This window comes from Xiphophorus maculatus, chromosome 2, assembly GCF_002775205.1.
Source record: "Xiphophorus maculatus strain JP 163 A chromosome 2, X_maculatus-5.0-male, whole genome shotgun sequence".
In the NCBI taxonomy this organism is placed as follows: domain Eukaryota; kingdom Metazoa; phylum Chordata; class Actinopteri; order Cyprinodontiformes; family Poeciliidae; genus Xiphophorus; species Xiphophorus maculatus.
Window position 1 is genome coordinate 31059291 of NC_036444.1, and position 20810 is coordinate 31080100.

The 20810-nt window shown below is 38.4% G+C and overlaps 1 protein-coding gene across 2 annotated transcripts in view; it reads left to right on the forward strand.

Annotated features, from left to right (window-relative positions):
- bcar1 (BCAR1, Cas family scaffolding protein) overlaps positions 1–20810 on the forward strand; it is a 47920-nt gene that overhangs the window by 1680 nt on the left and 25430 nt on the right. The window contains exon 1 of one of the 2 annotated variants that reach the window (XM_023350584.1): positions 15084–15430. The exons of the other annotated variant lie outside the window; for it this stretch is intronic. Coding sequence (XP_023206352.1) covers positions 15419–15430 — 12 coding nt within the window. The 5' untranslated portion in view covers positions 15084–15418. Of the gene's footprint in view, positions 1–15083; positions 15431–20810 lie in introns of those variants that run through there. 2 annotated transcript variants of the gene reach the window in all.

The window sequence follows — 20810 nt, forward strand, 5'->3', positions numbered from 1 at the left end:
ATACTGATGACATTTGACCCTACTGAGTTGTCCATCATAAACTTTGCACCAATTTAATTAATTGTTATGAAGTGTCAGAGTGGGACTGGGGCTGACTTGTATTGTGGTCTGCAGTAACTAACCAGACATTTGAAAATGAACTGGAAAATGTTCTGTTCCGTATACACACCTGGTTGTGTAACAACACACCAACAATCCTACGAGCCTGAATTAAATACAGTTAAATGAAGTGAAAAAAGAGTGAGTCAGTTTCTGGATTCCAACACAAACACACAAGTCATGACGAGTTACCAGCAGAAGTCAGATACAAATCAGGGCTGTTGAGTTACAGACATGTTTTATCAGGATTATTGTCCTCCATGTTGAAATCGTGATTATTTAAATGACTACCCACTGACTTTGGAAAAACATTGTTTTTCTTGAAGAGTGAATTTGTCAGTCTGTTAAAATAACTAAGTATTTATAAAAATGTTGAATAATAGATTTTTACACACACACAAAGAAAAATTAGTGCCATTCCACATTATCTTGAAATAAATTAAAAAAACATTAAAATATTAAAAGTAAAGCAAAATTAAATAAATTAATTATAAATTAAATAAATGATCAATTATATTCACCATTTGTGAACATGAACATGTGAACATATTTTTACTGAACAAATTTTCTCTAATTTCAGTCTATGGAAACTATATTCCACACATCTCAGTCATTTTCTGTATCAGTGAATCTGTGTTCATATTCCAGGTTGCACTGGGTTGTTTTGTAGACAAGTATTGCACATAATGGTTTATTTCATCTCCATTTTTAAATGCAACGTGTTACTGTGCAATTGAACTGTCTCCTCTTTTCTTTCTAAGCACTTCCTGTTCCTACCGGCTGTTAGAACTTTAAGTGTGATTTCTGCGCACTCTCATGTACCCGAGGTCTCAGATTAGACCATCCATCCATTATCTTATCCCTAATGGGATTGCTAGGGGAGCTGGTCCCTATCTCCAGTGGCCAGAGGCGGGGTCACCAGTCCATCATAGGGACGGACAGAACAAATAATCATGCCCTAACATCTAAGGAGACATCTGTTGACCTGATTAGTTAAAAACATTCAATGCTCTCAGACTGTGGGAAGAAGCCAGAGTACCAAGACAGAACCCACACACAGGGAGAACATACAAATTTCAGATTGACCACAGGCTGGGATTTGAACCCAGGACCTTCTTGCTGCAAGTAATCAGTGCTATCAACTGAGCCACGCAATTTCCAGATTATACCAGAGCAAATAATTCAAAGCTGCTGCATACAAATTTTATCCAGAAACTGTCTGATCGCTGCTGCTGTATATTTCCAGTCGTGTTTCACATGTCGTGTTTCTGGATTATAGAAGTGGGTTATGTCCACATCTTATTCAGAAGGAGAAACTGCTAGAAGTTGGTTAATCCTTACATCCCTCACAGGAATGCCCCAAAACAGCTCAGCTGCCACCATCTATGTTTCTAGTCTGATCATTTAATCAGAAAACAGATCAGTTCTGCTTGTCAGCATCACTTTCCCCCGTTACTGTTTCCATCCAAAGGCTCAGCTGTTGGTCCTGTAAAGCATGTGTGATGTGCATCTTCTATTCTTTGGTTGTTTGGGTTTTCTCTGTTGTATATTAACTTGAAGAAGATTATGTTAGTTTTAACAGCAATTTTTTCAACAGTGTTGGAATGGAATATGAGGATGTTTATGTGAGGTAATGGATTGCTCCATATTACAAAGTTGATGCATAGATTTGTATATATGGCAGCAGTGTTGATGTAAGAACACAACATGGTTTGTGTCTCATATTTAGCTCTCCCACACTGGGGAGCCTTCTAACTTGGCCCACATGCAATAAAGTATCATTGACTAACCATGACTGTAAACCTGTGCAGTCATTATGTGCAATGAGGCAGTTAAGTTTTCCATCAATATTGAATGTTCCAGTAAAAGCAGCTCATGTGTTTGTCAGAGTGTTAACTGCCATGTGAATCAACACAATATTCAGGACAAGGATTCATGTTTTAAATGAAATTATTCATCCATTTTTTAATCTATATTGCAGCTTTAGCTTAATTCCTTTATTCAGAATTTGTCTTGGACCTATTTTGGTATTTCAGTGTGAAAAATGTACTATTAGTAATTTATTGAAGATCTGTAAAACTTGGTGATGGAGCACAGAACTGTCTTCCTATGATTAACCTGCATAGGAAAACAAATTATGAAATGAAAGAAGGGATTTGTCACAGATGTGTGTGGATGCAGCAAATCTTTACTAAGAAAACCTTACTTCATCAAGTATCAGTTTCAAGGCTGTTTTGTGAGTTTTTTCACACTGCCTGATTTGTCCTTGAATAACCTTCTTGTCAGTGATGTGTTTTTGACCTCTTGCCCCTGACATGATGGGGCCACATGGTTAACACACGGCAGAGACGCAGCAATATATACAGGAACAGGGAAAAGGGCACCAGCAGGGCAGACAGGCCCAGGGAATAAGCAGCATAATGAAGATGATGATGATGATGATGATGATGATAATGATGATGATGATGATGCAGTCATACTCAGCTTCTAGCAGGATATCTGCTGTATTTGGAAATAAAAGCTGGTCCTCCCACGAACCACTTCTTTGTGTTTTCCCAATCACACAGTGTTCTCAACACATAATCTGAGTTTTCTTCTGCAGCTGTACAGAAAACAAGTCAAACTCTGAAGGAAATATGTGACATTGAAACATGGAGAATTGTAGAGAAGATAGTACTGGTTCCTCTTGAATAGATGAGCTGGACTTTGTTCTGGAGACAAACTCACTCTGATGTCTCTGAGTTGCAAACAGGGAATTCAGATGTTGTGTTGTTTTAAGCTGAGATTTTATCAAGGTAAGACTTTTAGAACTAAACAACAGAACAAAACAATGTTTTGTGGCTGACTGATTCTCAGTGTTAGTCTGGCCAGTTTTAAGCTTTGTCTGTTTTCCATCAACATCCCCGTTTATTGTTGCTAAAGCTTCAGTAGCTGCCTGCAGCACATTAAGACATTGGACAGTGATATTGTTGCTTCCAGCTCTCTGACCTTTAGCTTCTGTTGCTCCAGAATGTTTTATCTTTCAAACTGAGTATTTATGACAGCTGACAATAACAACCAACAAACCTGATATTCCAAACACTGCTTTACTTTATTATGTATGCACACACTGATTTTGCAATGGTTATAAATTATGCAAACCTCCCCTTCTCTTTGTTCAAATTTAACCTTTAGGCCTGTAGCTTCTCTTAAAATGTGAGACTAGGAACTGAAGACTCCTAACCTAATCATTAATATGAATAGATTAAATTGATCATTGCTTGTTTCCAAATATACTGCCAGTGAGCAGGAGACAAGATGCTGAATGGTTCTGTTACTTCTGACACCTCTCTGACCATTGTCAGCTCATCTGTGTGATCTATAACTGTCCAGATCACACTGAGCTCTTTCACTGACATGTTGGAAGATTTTGTCAGGTAATGTGCTTAAACAGAATCCACAGCACAAACTTTGCAATGCTTTAGAAGTGGGAACATGACAAATGTTGTCTAAATGGAGCCTTTTAACAAAAATGTCCCTCATTTTGTTTTCTGTTGATGAAATAATTAAATTTGCAAATTCCCTGTAGTTTTTGTACAGACAGGTGTAAGTAAGCAGGGGAAGGCTAGGTTACAAGTTGTAGGTGACGCTGTAATTAATATGCTAATAATGTTATGACTTATTCAGTTTAGTTCAGGTCATTTTTAAAATGCTGATTCAATCAAAAGTCTTCTCAAGGCACTTAACGGAAAAGGCTCTGATGTGTACACACATACATGCAGTCATGTCAGTCCAGTCTTATAGACAGCTTCAAATTCAATACAGATGTCCCCAGTTATAAATGAATGTGAAATGTGATGAATGAACCAGAACTAGTTTAGGTCCAGTTCTTACCTACTGGTAAACAGCACTGCTGATAGTGCATATCATGAAGACCTCTGACTGCTAATGTTCAGCCTGTAACATCCTCTCTGAAGCTGACATGGATGCTCCTCTGGCACATGTCCACAGCTGACATGTTGTCCCTGCAGCAGCAGCTCCCCCAGGAGGGAGATCTACAGAGATGTCTGGGAAACGCCTGATGTAACATCAGCATAAAGTATTCACTTTATTAAAATCACAACTTTGTTACATTTCTGTTTCTGCTAACATTTTTCGGTGCTGAATCACTGTGTCCACGTCGTTCCCGGAAATCTTGAGATTCCATTTAAATTATTTTCCTAGCTGCGGTTCTGTTCCTCTCATTTCATTTCCGTTCTTTTCTTTTGCGTTTTCTTTGTAGTTTCCATATTAAATATTCAGATGGATAAAACGATCTGCCCCTCTGCTATTTTTGTCACAGCCGTTCTATTTTTAACTAAAACTAAATCTCTCATGAGATATTTTCACAGCTGAAACAACCTTTGATTGTCAAATAGGAAACAGGCTCATATTTCTTCAGGGCCCTGCTGAGACCGAAGGATTCTGGTCGAGTTCAGATGCTCAAATTCATTTAGCCGGCGGGTTTGGCACAATAAACATTACTTGAAAATTCTGAAAGAAAAAGTTTACAGCAAGGCAGAGAGTTGTGAGAAGGACATAGATTGACACAAAGTAACTTGAAATATGGATTTGATTGCTAGTGCAGTGGTTTCAGTAGCTGCTACATATAATCATGGAGAAGATTACTTCCTTATCAAAGTGCTGGAATCTGTTTGGAGAGCCATGGGAAGCAGCCAGTGAGCGCTGATCCCAGCACTCACAGGAAACGCAGCATTCCTTTGGCCAGACAGAGATGGAAGTTTGGGATATGAGCCAGACTGCACTATGTGTGGGGGTGCGTGTGTGTGTGTAAGTGTCATATATTTGTGCACCACTTGTGCAGTACAGAATGTGCATACTTGTCTCTGTACTTCTCTGAAATACATTCTTGTCCTCAGTGGAGAAGTGTGGCTGAAAACCAGGCCAGCCAGGCCAGCCCCCCCCCCGCCCCCCCACCGGCCTTACATAACAAAGAAATTGCAGTTTTCCAAACTTTTAGAACATCAGTCTAGGTCCTTTTGTCCCCATTTGTTTGTTCTAGCATGTTCTTTTGTGCTTTATAAATCGTTCCTGTTGTACTGCGGTGACAGCAGTGGAGGACAGCTTAGAGTCAGCAATGTGACAATGTCAGATGCGCAGTAAGAGCCTTAATCTTATTAACGTTTGTTCAGATGTTGTGACATTTTAATACGTCTGTGTTTCCAGGGGTGAATTCAAACTTTTTACTTTTTAAAGAATGAATGTAGCAGCAAACAGATACCTACAGACAGAGCTGTATACTTAGTAATGAAAGCATGATTGACTGTTGACAGAGTAGCAAACCTCTAATCCAACCAGCTCACCAGGCCCAACTGGAAACATTTGGTGTTTACTTGTTATTTTGTGTGTGTGTGTACCTTTCTTTGTCATGAACATCTTCATTTTTAGGCTTTGTTAACACTGAAGCTGTTAACCTATCAAAAATGATTTATTCTCTTCTTGATAATCAGCAGAAAACTCTTTTTTAACATTACAACCCTATAATGGTAGACCTGATTTTTTCATGTTTTATTTTTATGAATTTTATTTGGTGATGAGCTCCAACTCTTTGAGATTTCATCAATATAATCATAATGAAACTCACATATACACACACAGACAGGGGAGAACTTACAAAAGTGCAAACCTTCATACTGTAAAAATCTCGGAGGTCTAAATCTACCTCCCAGATTTAGGCCTAGGAGGTAGGTCTAAATCAGAATCAGTCAAATGAATTAACATCCAAATCAAAAATATGACAGCAAAGTAATGCAAACAGGTTTTTTCTTCATTTGTTTACAGAGCAGCTTGGCTTTACTCCACACGTGGAATAAAGTTCTCCTGTTTACCAAGATGAACCTCTTAGCTGGGTTTTGTGCCAACATGTTTTCCTCTGCTCAAAAATTTTAGTTTAGGTAAATATTGAGACTTGGTGTGAAGCCAGGAGTCAGCCGAGGTGACATGAGACAGCTTTTTAAAAATGATTTCTCTGTCTTTGTTTCTGGATTTTCCCCAAACCAGATTTCTGGCATTCCTTCAACATGCTGTAAAATTTCACAACATGGAGTGTTGTGCTGCACTATATTGGGACTGAATGCTAATTAGCCTACTCTACTTCTGATGGCCTATAAAAAGGCTGCAGAGCCTCTGAAGGCTACTGAGGGAATGATGTGTTCTTCTTCACAGATTCAGCTGGATGGATGTGTTTATTTACTGATTGTCATGAATTGTGGTGGTGAGGTGGTGAGGCAGACGCAGATGGACCCAGGTAGATGTATAATGGTGATTTAATGGACAAAATCCAAACAGTCCAAAAACACAGGCAGCATGACTGGACACACGAAGGACTGAGTGCACATTAGACAATTGCAAGACGAGGAACAAGGAACACAGGTGGAGTTAAATACACAGGGGGTAATCACAGAACGAGACACACCTGGGAACAATCAAGGGGAAGACAGGACACTGAGACACAGATACACAGGAAACTCAAAATAAACACACAGAAAAACACGGAACATGACACTGATGTTTGTAATGCTGGGTAGAATGGGACACGTTACACATAACGAGTGGGATGTTAGAACCAGTAACAAAACAGAACTTGTGGGGATGTGCAAGGAGACCAGCTCAGGTCAAAAGGTCAGCATTTAAATGATTTAATCAAATTTTTTTTTTCCAGTTTTATTGTCGGTCTGAAATACCATACATCAAACAGATTTCTGTTTCAGTTAATCTTTTACCCTAAATATTATTTAGTAAATCAGGTTCTGAAGAATAGGAATTTACTTAATGCTCAGATAGCATTAAGGACCAACACAGTTAGTTGTTGGTCCTGGTATGTTTGTTTGATCCATTAGTCAGTGATAGATTCACAATTTACAAACAAAAACCCATATTCAGTTTCTACAAATGCCCTGTTTTTGACACAATTGTGTATTACTCTCAATGTAAAATATAAACCTTTAAACTTAAACACATAACACCATTATTGTTGAGTGAGTTGGGTAGAGTACAGCCATTTTAAGTGTAAAATGGTCTTTGACTAATCTTGGAATTTTTCTTGACTTTCTTTGCAAACCGATAAAGGCAAGCAAATATTATAAAACATTAAAACATTTTATTTCCTAAACACTTTATTTCACGTTTCCTGAGCTCACAGATGTATTGTGTGTTCTGTGGACGTCCCTTTTCTCCAGGTGCTCTGCAGAATGTTTGACTGCCTGCAAGGGGCACCACAGGTGGAGGTAGGTCTTCAAGCATGGCGTGACAATTTAACTCCTGTCATCTGCCTTGAACTGTCCTGTCTTATCTTGGGCGTCAGGCTGGGGGAGGCGGAGGGAACCGGTCCTTAGAAAGATGAGCAGCACAGAACATGAAGTCTGAGCAAATCCCAGCTGTAGTCCCAGAGAGTGTTTTATTTTGAAAACACTACTTATTTCATATTACAGATTCATAAACCTCAAAGTTATTACCACCAATCATTTGATCATTAAAATCAGTTCAGTTTCATATTCTTTAGTCCTTCCCAGTCAGTCCTTAGTGGATTACTTGACAGAACTCAATCATTGTAATCTGCCATCATTTTAGAGAAGGTTAAACCAGTCAAACAAAACAGGCAGCAAATATTTAACTTTAAGAACTTTAACTTTATGGAATGTTAAATAAGTTCGAGCTGAGGCATGTACACAAAGCCCAGCACAATTTTTATTTCATAAGAAACATTTATATTTTATCTTTCAAGTACCACTGTATTAATAAAAACTTGACATCTTCAAGCAAACGGATTGAATAAAAAGCTTTAAACTAGTGAGAAAATGGAAACAAGCCTTTAGGGACTCCTGAGTGATTTTTCAAACATAAAGCCATCAGTGGATATTTACTTGACCATAACAAAATGCACACACAGTTCCAACAATAACTAATGATCTGCTTTTTCTGTAAATAAAAATAAAGATGAGTGGAGTCTGGTCATTATGTGTCCAGTTACACATTTTCTCAAAATATAGTTAAAACAGACCATAATTAATATCTTAAGTTTGTACCATATTATGTGGTGGGATATTGAGCTCCATGGTGAGCTCCACCATGATAAACCGTACATAAGGCCCCACTTTAATGAGTGGTATGAGGAAAATACGAGGGTATCAGGAAGGAAATATTTTTAAAGCTGTAAAACTAAATGGCAAATTGTTAAATAAAAAGGGTAACTGGAGAGTTTTATTATCTATTATATTTTTTATGGTAAAAGGATTTGTTTTATGGCAGCAATATCCTGGGTGGGTGCGTCCTGCACATGTTACCACTCCATCATAGGGCAACACAGGACAGACAACCACATGCTCAACAGATTTAAACCTGAGAGCAGGAGAAAAGCCACAGAGAACAGAGAGAACATGCAGACTTCATACAGAAAGAGCCCCAGACGTTTTGGTCCAGGGCAACAGGTCTGGACTTAAAACAACACAATAGTTTCAAAAATGCTCTCCAGGAAGTGCTTCATCCAGAACCGAATGAGGGCTGTGTGACGTGTGCTTCTCCCTCACAGCCAGCTGCATGGACTGGAGTCAGAGTATTAATTTACTTCAGAGTAAATTAATACTTTTAAGACTGACAAGTTGTTGTGTTTGAAATGTCACTAAACAGCTTCAGTGTAATATTTATTACTCGGGATGCTGTGAAGGCTGTTAAACATGCATAAGTGAAAACATCACTTCCTCCATACACTCTATTCTAAAAAGAACTATTTGTTGCAGCTCCCAGAATCCTTCCTGACTGAAAAAAGTTGAATTTCTGTATTTAGCATATGCTGTTAAGTTGTAATGCTTTATGTCCTGTGTAAGTAAATGAGATGTGTTTAGAGAACTAATATTGACCTTATGGGTTTGCTTTGTTTCTCTACATCCTGAATTCATTGTTAGAAACTGAGTCGAGCTGCACTGATCAGAGCCTGATGGGGAGGTGATGGATACATATTCATGACTGAGACATCTCTGTGGAAACCATATGTACCATCAAATATATTTTATTTCACAGCTTTTTGCATAATAATAGTAGGCTGTCTCAGTGTTCACTAGATTCTGTTGGTTTTCTAAAATGGTGAAATCATTTAAAACAGTTCTAGCATGAGCTCACAGCTTTTTAAGATGAAAAACACAAACTGTGCAGGTCATAGGGTAACTTCAGCTTCAACATTCACTGTCAGACATAAATATTCCTCTACCAACTTACATTGGATCAGCTGGTTGTGGCACATTGGTTGGTGACTTCAGTTTTCCTTTCTGGAGCGTTTGATAGGCGGCAGTGAGAAGTCCATCAGAATGAGGAACAACCAGAGATTTTTTATTTTCCTAGAATTTCTGTTTTCAATACAGAGTATAAGGAGAGGGCTGCAGTCAAGGTGCTATTATTTATTTCATGATATGTCTTTCATTTTTACTTTGTTTCTTTTGGGTTGCCACAGCAGCACCCCCTTTAGCAGTTAGTGGCCTAGTCAAAGAGCTGGCCCCAACAATAATATTAATGTGAACAATAATTATTTTAATGCAACTGATACAGAGTTGAGAGTGAATCTACTTTGAGGGTGAGTTAAGGGCGAGTTCCATCATGAAGATGTAGCTTTAGTGATGGTTCTGATGCAAAAGTAAAAGCACAATTTATTTTACTCCCACTTTTTGGCTCTAGAGGAGGAATAGTGGTGAAAACTGATTGCAGTCAGCTAAGCTTCTTTAAAATGTTGTTACAGAATAGAAAGTGACTTTTTTTCTGAGCTTTTAATGCTCCAGATTTGTCAGTTTTTTATTGTCAGTATCAGCGATCAAAACACATTAAGGAAAACTGTTCCAGTTTTGACCACTTGCTGACTGATTGGTCCATAACTAAGAAATACTCAAAAGACTAAAACACTTGATTCCTGCAACCCTGTTTACCTGTGATTTTCAAACATTTAATGTCTACTTTGCTCATCACCTGCATGCTGTGGGTGAGTTGCACTTGCTTCATGTGGTCCATATTCAGTGAAATCAGTGCTAAAACAATAATGCAAAATTTACTAAATATTCCTATTTATTGTATTCATCTAATGCCAATTTTACAAAAAACGTATTCGTAATATTTCTGAGGCTACGCTAAGGACACTGGCTCAATCTGGACCCTCAGATGTTAATCAATGAAACTTTGTTTAAACCACAACCAAAATCTCTGGATCCTGTCAGCTTCATAAAAGCTGGAAAAATGTAGAATTTAATGAACACAGTTAATTAGCTTTTTACAGCAGACCTTTGGTATTGTACAGTGACATGTTTCATCATAATGACTCAACCACATCTGAATGGTTCCTACTGTGCAGTGAACTGAGTCCCATGATAAATGAGATTGCTCTTGTAAAGACTGTTGACCTTAGGCATGCAAGCTGGAGCGAAATGATCCCAGATGCCTGTCATGTACAATGCTTCTTTCATGACATTTATGGTACAAAAAAGTCAGTGGAATCATAAATATGGCCATTCATGTTCAGAGAACAATATAGATATGACACCAAACTATCACAGTCAGTAAGCAGCAAAATGTTTTAGCTTCAGGAAACATGCATGAAAAATGTAAAGAAGGTGCATTTGACAAAATGTTTAAACTCTAGTAGACACAAAACCTAAGCTTATTGGTCGCTTTTAGCTACGCCTTTTAATTGCTTGTTAACCAAAATAGCAAATCAGCCAATCACATATCTGAGTTCATTTAGACATCTAGACATGGTGCAGATCAAAGTTCAAAGTAAGCATCAGAGAAGACTGAAGAGAGAAATATGCTGTGTGCCGTTATTAGATAAGGAAACATTTTTTGACCTCATCCAGTGGAGCGCACAGAGGATTTTCATTGCGGTGGCTGTGAAAGTTTCAGTCCCATCAGTTTTTTGTGATTCAATGATTGCAAAAATTCACGCAAAATCAACAGATCACTGCAATACAGCATCATTTTGAGTTTATTGCTATTTTTAAGCCAAACATTTTTAACATTTTGAAGTGATGGCAAACTCCAACATTTGGGTGGCAATATTTCTTTTACTACACTTGCTTCCTCAGCATTACTTGATATAAAGTTATAGCCATTGATTGATATGGCGAGTAACAAAAACTGAGCTATTTAAGTTCTATTTAAGTGGAACGTTTTTGGTCAGATTTACATCTGCTGCAAAACCTGTAACATTTCAGAAAAATAACATTAGTTCAATATTACGGTGATGCTTGGTGGCTGCTTTGTTGTTCATAACCCACTTGAACCATGTAGTGCTCTCTACTATGGACACAAATTCCAGTCATATATTTTGTCCTTGTAAATCAGACCATGTAGTTGCGACTTGAGGTTTTTATTGACTCCAGTGGCCTTTATTTGAGAGAGGTCAAACAGTAAAGTGGGTAATGACAGAGGGGGAAGACATGCAGTAATCATCAGAACCTGTGACGGCGCATCGAGGACCAAGGCCTGATTACCTGGGTTGTGCTTTACCCCTGCACCACCACAGCAACCTGTGACTTGAGTTTTATAGCCTTATAAAATAAAATGTCTGAGAATTTAGATACTGATGTGTGTCCATGAGTATCTAAATATGTAATGTTGTGCTTATGAATGTGTAGTTGCAAATACACTTTGCCACCTGCTAAACTGGGATGTATGAAACTTTATCTTTGTGCATCCATGCATAAGAATTTATATGTGTAAAAAAGATTTTTCTTGTAAAAAGTGATTACACAAGTTAAATTATTTTTTGTCAAGGTCTATTTACAGACCTTGACAAAAGCAAAAAATTTTGTAAGACTCAAATTCCCTCACCTGTGTGCAAGTACAACTTTTGGCAGGATTCTCCTTCCTCTCAGCCGATTAGGCAGTGCTGTCAACCAGAAATGTAAAAGTTTGCTGAGGTCTGATGCAGGCCAGCATCAGCTCTGAACAGGGAGAGAGGAAGACAGGAGGAAGGCTAGTCAGGAACTTTCATCAGCCACCACTGTTTTTAAAGCTTAAACAAAAAATTGTCCTGCACACAGAAAGATGGCAGTGTGAGTGAAGATGTCCTTCATCTGAACTGAGACAGAACAAGTGCTGCCTCCCTACAGAGAACATTAGCATATTCAGATTGTCCCTGACCTACACCTTGCAGAGTTGTGTCTTTTTGTTCTGCACAGTGTTGGTGTGTGTGGAGGTCAGTTTGACATGGAGGGCTGTGGGGCAGTGTGTGTAGGTGTGTGGTATGATCTTGTGGATAGTTGGCAATCGTGCAGTATGGACCAGACATAATAGAGCTGTTGTCAACATGGATCCCAGGCAGTGGTGGCTGAAAAGTCAGTTGGCTCAGCTTGACTGGGGGATTTTTTCCCAAAATGCATCTCTGTGGCATTTATCTACCAAACATTGTTCATATTTCAAAGAGTCAGGGTTTAAGAAAGTGAAAATAATCAACACCATCCAACTTCATGTGTCTAAAATTTATCCCTAATGATAAATATCTTGGCTTTAACTACAACGATAAAAATATTCTGCTGCATTTATTTAAATAAATTATGCAACTGGTTGCCTAAATTTGTATGCTTATCAAGCAAGACTGTTCTTAGTTTAAAGTTTTTCCTTATTTTGTTACATGAAAAGGAAAATCCAAGTGAACTTAATTCTGTCAAGTGGATCAAGCAAAACTGAACCTTGTATTAATTATTAAACTTTTTTAATGCAGTCAGTGAAATTTGCAAGTACACTGTAAAATCTTCAGTTAACTTAATAAATCTGAGTATGTTGTAATAACTAAAGCAACAACCAAAGCCTAGCTTTTCTGAATTAGAAACTACTAGAAAATATTTGATTGAAACAGTTACTGGCTCTATTCAAACTTTGACAAAAAATATGGAAACATTAATAGCTTGTTCACTTTTTTCAGTAAATCCAACACAGTCATTTCTGCCTGAAGCTACAACATCAGGCAGAGCGGGGTGGTCATGAAAATGAACATCCAGCTCACTCATGGTTCAGTTTCACGTAAATGCTACAGACTAGCTAAAAAGCGCTCTACTGCTCTGAAAGTAGCTTCTTTCCTGATAAACTGACTACATAGATGAAGCGCTGGAGTCTACGTTTTCACCTAAAGCATCTTAAAACTAATTTGGTGACAAATAAATAGGTGGTTTGTATATTTATTTGTATAGCTTCATTTCATATCTTCAATTTTGAGGAACTACAAATATAAAAAGGTTATAATTGATCTTCTGGATAGCTCACTTTGCAATATGTATAGTCCAGTTATGGCCTAAATAAAATCAGTCATGCTCATTTCTATACCATATTCATTTGGTGAGATCTGGGACTCATTTACAAATGTAGGTAATTATTAAAAACTGATCAACATAGCTGACTGTACAAGGCCGATATACTGTTTAGTCAGTTTTCTCTACTTTATTTCTTTTAAATCTATTTTTTTTAGACTTGTTTTTCATCTGATTTCAGAATAGTCACTACAGCACACTGTAATGACAAAGTGAAAACATATTTTCAGGCACTTTGTAAATTCATAAAAAAATGTAAGCATTTAATATCATAGAGACAAAAGTATTCACACCCTTTTGAATGAAGAAGTGAGGTCAGGTACATCTTACATCCATACTTGAGATGTTTCTGAAACTATCCACCTTTATCACGTTCAGTTGATTGGAAATAATTTTGAATGGGACGTTTGTCCTGATAAGGTCTCACAGTCAACACTTTACATTAGAGCAGAAACCAAACAATGGAGTCAGAGGAACGTCCAGTAGACCTCATTAACTTGTGTCAAAGCAGAAATCTGTGAAAGAATAAGAACCAGGTCCAGCAGTACTGAACACTGGTCTCCCTTACTGGAAATGGAAGACGGGCCTTGGTCAGAGGGGACCACGAACACAATAGTCATTGGGGCGGAGAGAAAGGAGAACCACCCATACAGTTAAACTTCACTAACACTCTTCACCAATCCACCAATCAGGGGTTTATGGTAGAGAGGCAAGAAGGAAAAAAACTGTTGTTGAAAAGCAAAGGTCAATTTGATTAAACATTACCTGGTGACAGCTTACAGATTGTCAAGCCACAACAAATACAGTTATTATCTGCACTGATTAGTCCAAAATAGACATTTCTAGGCTGGACACCAAACATATTTTAAGATGATAGCAGCCAGATATAGATCACAGTCACACAGGAAAATGAGACTTAAATCCATCTGTGCACCTGAAAATATAACCTGCTTATTCTGCCCATTCAACCTGACTGATCCTGAGCCCAGAGAGAAGGCTGGGAGAAAATCCCCCAAAACCAAGAGAGCCATGTTTTAATGCAGTCAGTGAAATTTGCATACATTAGCTACGAATGTATTTTGTTGAATTTTAAATTTTTTTATAGGTTTACACCTCGACCTGAACTTTTTTGTTAGGCATTGTGATCTATTCTGTGTTTATCTTGTTGTTTAAATATTATTTTTCAGTTTGAGTTAGAATAAGCTTCTAACATAACAAAATGCAAAGAAAGTCAAGCATTGTGATTCTTTCAGGAGGCACTTTATACAAATAAATTAAACACATAGAGAAACATATTGTGGTTTTTATACAACAGGTCAGGATCTCAGACCAGTTCTGCTTTTCACCACTGAAATCTGCAGGAATATGGGAAATGCTGGTTTCGCTAAGATTTCTTCAGCAGATTTCTGTTTGTTGTGCTTTTACATCCAGTTGATTTTTATCAGGCCTCAGGCTGAAAAAATGACGTGACGTGTTTGCTGTGTTTGTTGGGCAGAACGTCTACAGTGCACTGACGGTCTCTCACAGCCAGGGGGTGAAAGAGAAGGAGCAGTGGGGACATTGGGAGGGCAAAGCCATTTGCATGATAAGAGCTCAAATGACCAGTGTAGACAGGGGATACCAGGATCTGAGAGGAAGTGACGTGTCGGGTTCCTCTCTCCTCCCTCTTTTCCTCTCGCAGAGATAGGAGTGATCAGGGGAGAAGGAAGGGGCAGCAGGGGGCTGGTAGATGGGCCACGCAGCACTCTCATTCTTGTTGTGTGAGATCAGGAAGTAGTAGGATGCATCGGGATCTGGTTGAGTGCTGAAAAGAAGACAGAACCAGACTAAAGGGGCTACGGAGAGGAAAAAGAAAGAAGAGGGAGGAGGGAGGAGGGGTAAAGCTGAAGGGGTTTTCGGGGGGAACTTGAGGATCTTCCTTCAGGATCTAAGTGTCTCCCAGGGACTGAGAAAGTCCTGTCCTGGAATTACACCATCTAGCTCACAGCTCCAGGGATAAAATGAACTATTTGGTGAGTGTGTATGTGTGTGGAAAATTACTGCTTCCTCAGGGTTTTTTTCTTTCCTTGGTGTTTGACTGCATGTTATTGGTTTAGCATTTGAGGATTTGAGCAGGACCTGTTATACCTCAGCTCTGTCTGGACTGAGGCGGGGGTGGAGGGAGCTGAGGGGGGAAAAAGACAGGGAGGAGGGAGAGAAACTGGAGTTAACTTTTTTTCTCTGTGGATTCCTACCTTTTGTTGGCTCTCAGCAGGGTGTGTGTGTGTGTGTGTGTACTTTGACTGCGCTGTAGTGGAATGTGAACATAAAGTTTAAAACTCCTCCCATTCTTATTAAAGGTTAAGGTGCAGAGAGAAGATCGACAGCCGAGCTAACGATGATGTTAAATGAAGGCAAAATGGAAAATATGGAAAAGAGAGACCATCCAAAGGAGGAGGTCTGAGGTGCAACTGGATGGGTTTATTACTCTGGAAAAGTGAGAAACTAAAGACAGAATGGGACAGATGGGGCTGGGGGGTATTCAGTGTGTGTACGTGTGTGTGTTTCTGCTGACTCAGTAACATGGTAGAGAGAAATACAGATTTAATGGCCAAAGGGCAGGAGAGACGAACGAACTCGAGTCTAAGAGAAAAGCTTCGGCTAGCTGGGAGTAGCTAACAGTCCCTGACATTCCCTGCTATTGTTTGTGAGACTTCAGTTGTGTGGTTCACATCCTGCCTCCATGTTTGTGTGTTTAGGGTAACTACACAGTCAGGAATGTAGCAGACAGAGAAACACTGCAGAGTAGATTGCTGTGAGTTGAACAAGTAATTACACGCCAGTAATTAGTGTGTAATTAATATGGGATAGCATTCCAGTGAGTTGGCACACAGCTGCTGCTCTGTCAGAGCTCCACTGCTGGCTGTTCCTCATCCTTCAGTACCACTCTTAGAGACAGAATGGAGACAAGTAGGTCCATGTAGTCGGATCTTTGTGTCATGTTAATGATCCCACATCATTTTTGTGAATGGTCTGCGACTTCAGAAAAACCTTAAAGAGACCAAGAGGTTTCCCTCCAGACCACTGAAAATCTGTTTCTCTCTCTCAACAGAAACATGAGGCGTATACTGATGCTTATTTACCCGTTTCACTGTTTTGGTTTGAATAAGCCAAACATTTAGAAAAGTATTTATCCACTTTACAATTTTCCACCTTTTATCACACTATAACTATGAACTTTAAAATATTCTGCTAGGATTCAAGTAATAGATCGACTGAATGAATGAACCAACATCATTAGGAGCAAGGAAAACACCAGAGAGAGAAAACTGGAGCTGAGGAGAAGTTTAAGCAAGGCTGGGTTCTAAAGCTATATTCCAACGTTGTTGTAAACCATTATTTTAGTACTTTAGTAATTGATCAGTTATTCTCACAAATAATTGAGGAACCAAATAAAAAACTGTAGTAGCTACTTAAGCAAATAAAATAAATATATGAAGGAATAATGTTAGTAAAAACAATTCAATTCCTTTGAATTGGCAGTTCAAAGTGCTTTTAATAAGGAAACACAGTATTGCTTAAAATGCAATGTGATTCAAACTTCACTTTTAGTCTCAAGTTTGATGTATGAAAAACTACATTATAGGATAAGATACTGATCTTTTTATGTCATAACTTTTCTTGATCAGCAAGTAGATGCAACCAAGGAGAAGTTAGACAGACAGTCTTGTTTTTGGACTGTGGGAAGAAGCTGGAGTACCCAGAGAGAACCCACACATGACAGGGAGAACATGCAAACTGAACCCAGGGCCGGGAATCGAACCCAGGACCGTCTTGCTGCAAGGCAGCAGAGCTACCAACTGCACCACTGTGAAGCCTCAGTGACCAGGATGATGACTCTAAATATTTATTTGAAGATATGAAAACAATATCTGAATGTACTATCTGGAATAAATTCTTTATTTATTATTTCCCACAGGGAAACTCCAGTAAAAGGTCTAGCAGAATGTTCAATTTAGCCTAAATTATTCACAGGTGACTCTGAATTCAGTCTACAGTCAACTTTGTGGACCAACTCGACTGGATATGTTTGGTGATGTCTCAGTTTCAAGTGTTTAAGTGACAGCTTACACAGACCTAAAATTTGACTTAATTTACATGTTGCAATTTTTTTCTCTTTATTTTTTGTTGTTTGAAAATCAGCTTCACACCTGGCACTGAGGATGAAATATCATTTCTTACTTTGCCAATGTCTAATCCAGTAATATCAGTAAACTATCAGTGCTGCTGTCTGTGCAGGAAGGCTGTGGTTATAAAGCTACGATGACATCCTGTCCAACATCACACTGGTGAAAAATATCCCCCTCAGGGTGGGAAAATGGTCAAATCAAAGTGATCTATGTCTGACTGACTGACTGCTACTTTATCAGATCAATATATTTTGAGGTTCTGGTTTCAGTCTTCTGGAACTTCTGGAAGCCACTCAGATATATCTGTTCAGAATTAACGCAGTTCCTCATATAAGTTCAGTCTGTCATTTTACACTTAAATCTAAATATAAACTGAAAGGAAGATTTTAAGGAATTGACCTTGTGTGAGGACATAAATCTTGTTCTTGTCACTGATTTACTGGCTGAGTCATGGAGACCTGGAATTCCCCTCTGTCCCCAACATGACAGAAAAGCACACACTCTAACCAACCGCTCCACTGACTGCAGTCTAATGTGCTCATACTGCTCTAATGTCCCACCTGGAGCTGTGAGTTATCTGACCGGTTATCCAGAACCAGCTGGTTAGAAAAGTTCCGACTTTTCTGCCGACTCTGACTTACTTCACCTAACAGCTCATCCAGAGGCATCATGTGTGACTGATGCCAGTCAGCCACCCACAAGGCAGGCGCTGCTCTCTTTCACTCAGAAGCATTATGAAATATAAAACATATGACTTGATTTATTTCATTGTGATCAGAAGCAATATATTTATCTTTGAAAATCTCAAAATATTGTTTATTGAAATTATTTTTTCAGTTTGGACAGAAAATGTGAATAGAGAACTCAGATGAAACCAGGCTGGCATTTACACCTGCTGTTTATTTATCATATTAAATCTAGTCCAACATGTTTAACATTTTGGTCTGACGTTAGTACCTGCTGCTGGCTAAATGATTCTCTTCTGGCCCTGACTGACTTGTCCGCTGGTCTCTGGTTGGCGTTTTGCAGGGAGGGATTACTTTGTTAAACAATAGAGGTCATCCTCTTCCCAGCACCATTGTTTCAGCTCCGCTCTCTTGGGAATCTATTCTTGTCTTACTGATTTTTCCCCAAACTGGAAGCGTATTACTACAAATGGTTTGTATTTTTCATTGGCTAAGTGATTACTCTAACTGTTGTCAGTAAATTGAACATTCTGATGCAATCAGCTCAGAGTGTAGGCATTTCCCATACCTAGAGGAGAACTCACCTTAAGATCCATAAATTCAGTCATTATAATCTTGACATCTTTTTTTTCTGTTTTCATCAAAATATCTCTTGAGCCAGGTCCTTCAACATATTCTGTCATATTTATCAAGTAGCTGTTTCATAATTCAGTTTAATTACATTTCATATGGCTGTTTATAAATCAATTACTTGTGCAACAGGGTGCACCCCCCAACTCCCCACATGACCTTTTGCTTTACGTCATCTGAACAATCTTCTTACTTCATCAGTAACTAAAGCAAAATCCCTAAAGATCATCCTCTGCTACTTTCCTTTTCAGCTCTTTTTCCAAATATGAAGTCCTCACCGCTCTCATTTGGTGAACAACACCATAGCTGTACTTACCCAAACATGTGGACATTTATGCCAATATCAGTTCACACGTTCACGTTAGAGACATCCTCCCTGCTCTCCTGAAAGACCTCCTGACTTTGTTTTGTTCTTGTTTTAGAGTGTGGACATGTTAGCATGTTTACATGGATGTAAATAATCATAACTACTGGCAGATGAGAATAAAAATGCATCATAAGAATGCCCCAATCTGAATATTTTGATCAGATTCAACTTGATTGGAATGATATTATAATCTGGTTGGTTTATGCTGATTGTTAATCATCCTGATTGTGGCAAACTGACCTGACAGAAAGGACCTCAAAATGATGCCAAGCCCTGCTTCTCAACAACTCAATTAGATTTCTAATCCTTTACAGAAAAAAGTTTCAATGAACTTTGTAATGAGTTTTTACTGCTACCTCCGTGTTGGACTGTGTGATGCAGTTCCTCATGTCTGTCCTGCTTCAGAATATTGTATCTTAGTTTTGTGCAACGGATTTGGTGTGGCTCGGCTCCAAACCAGTTTTCTCTTTAGTGCGGAAGTTTCTGGTTCAGTTTCTGGTTCTGGTTCTGGTTCAGCCATCTTAGAGACTTTGTTGTGTGTTTACTGTAAACTGACCTGGTGCTGTTCTTACATCATTCAGCCTTCTGGATTTGTCGAAATTAGTTTAAACATAATCATGTTTTAATAGTTGCATATCAGTTCAGAATCATTCATATCTGCGCCTCAGTCACATACTGTGTACATGTTTCAAAAACTTTTAAAAGACTGTAAGTGAAATATCAAACTGTAAACTGAATTAAGTCTATTTTGTCCATATTCTCCCTTCCAGTAATCTCTGAAATGATTTAACTGATTTGGTTTTAAAAAACAACTTTCAGAAATAGGCTAAAACGTTTACAGAACAAGTCTAACTTTGCTCATGTAAAGAGCTGTATTTGATGGGACACCAAATGAATAAAGTAGAAGTAGAACTACAGCAGTCAGTCAGTGAGGCAGTGAGTTAATGGAGTCGGACCCATTGTGATCTGCCCTCACTGTGGATCAGAACCCTGCAGTCATCACTTGACCGGACCAAATTAACTTCTACTAAATGTTAGTGGGTTTTTGTTTTAGATGTGGAATGAATAACATTATTTAATAATTACAGACTGAACTTGCAGGCTGAAATTGCTGTTGGTTGGAAATAGAAATTGATTCTGAATTACTGCCATTCTATTTTATAAAACCAAACCACAATTAGTCTGTGATGATTCTGAGGAGTCGCCTTGTCAGTTCACAACTCAATAATTAATGAAACTACAGATGCATTATGTTTCCATCTGAAATTTCACTACAAATATGGAAATATGTTGTCATATTTACTGCTATTCTCCCAATTATTCAATTTTGAGCTCTTAAAAAAATCCACATGTTGAAATAAAAGCCATAAAAGAAAAGGGATGAAATGATCTCATTGATACTGAATCAAAGGTAGCTCTCTTTGATTTTTGGTTTGTGCTGTAGATCAGACTCCATGTAGATAACACTGACATTGAATGAGTCTCAAAATTGGCATCAGGTCAAAAAAGATGTGTCATCCACTCCTGACCACACAGTGTA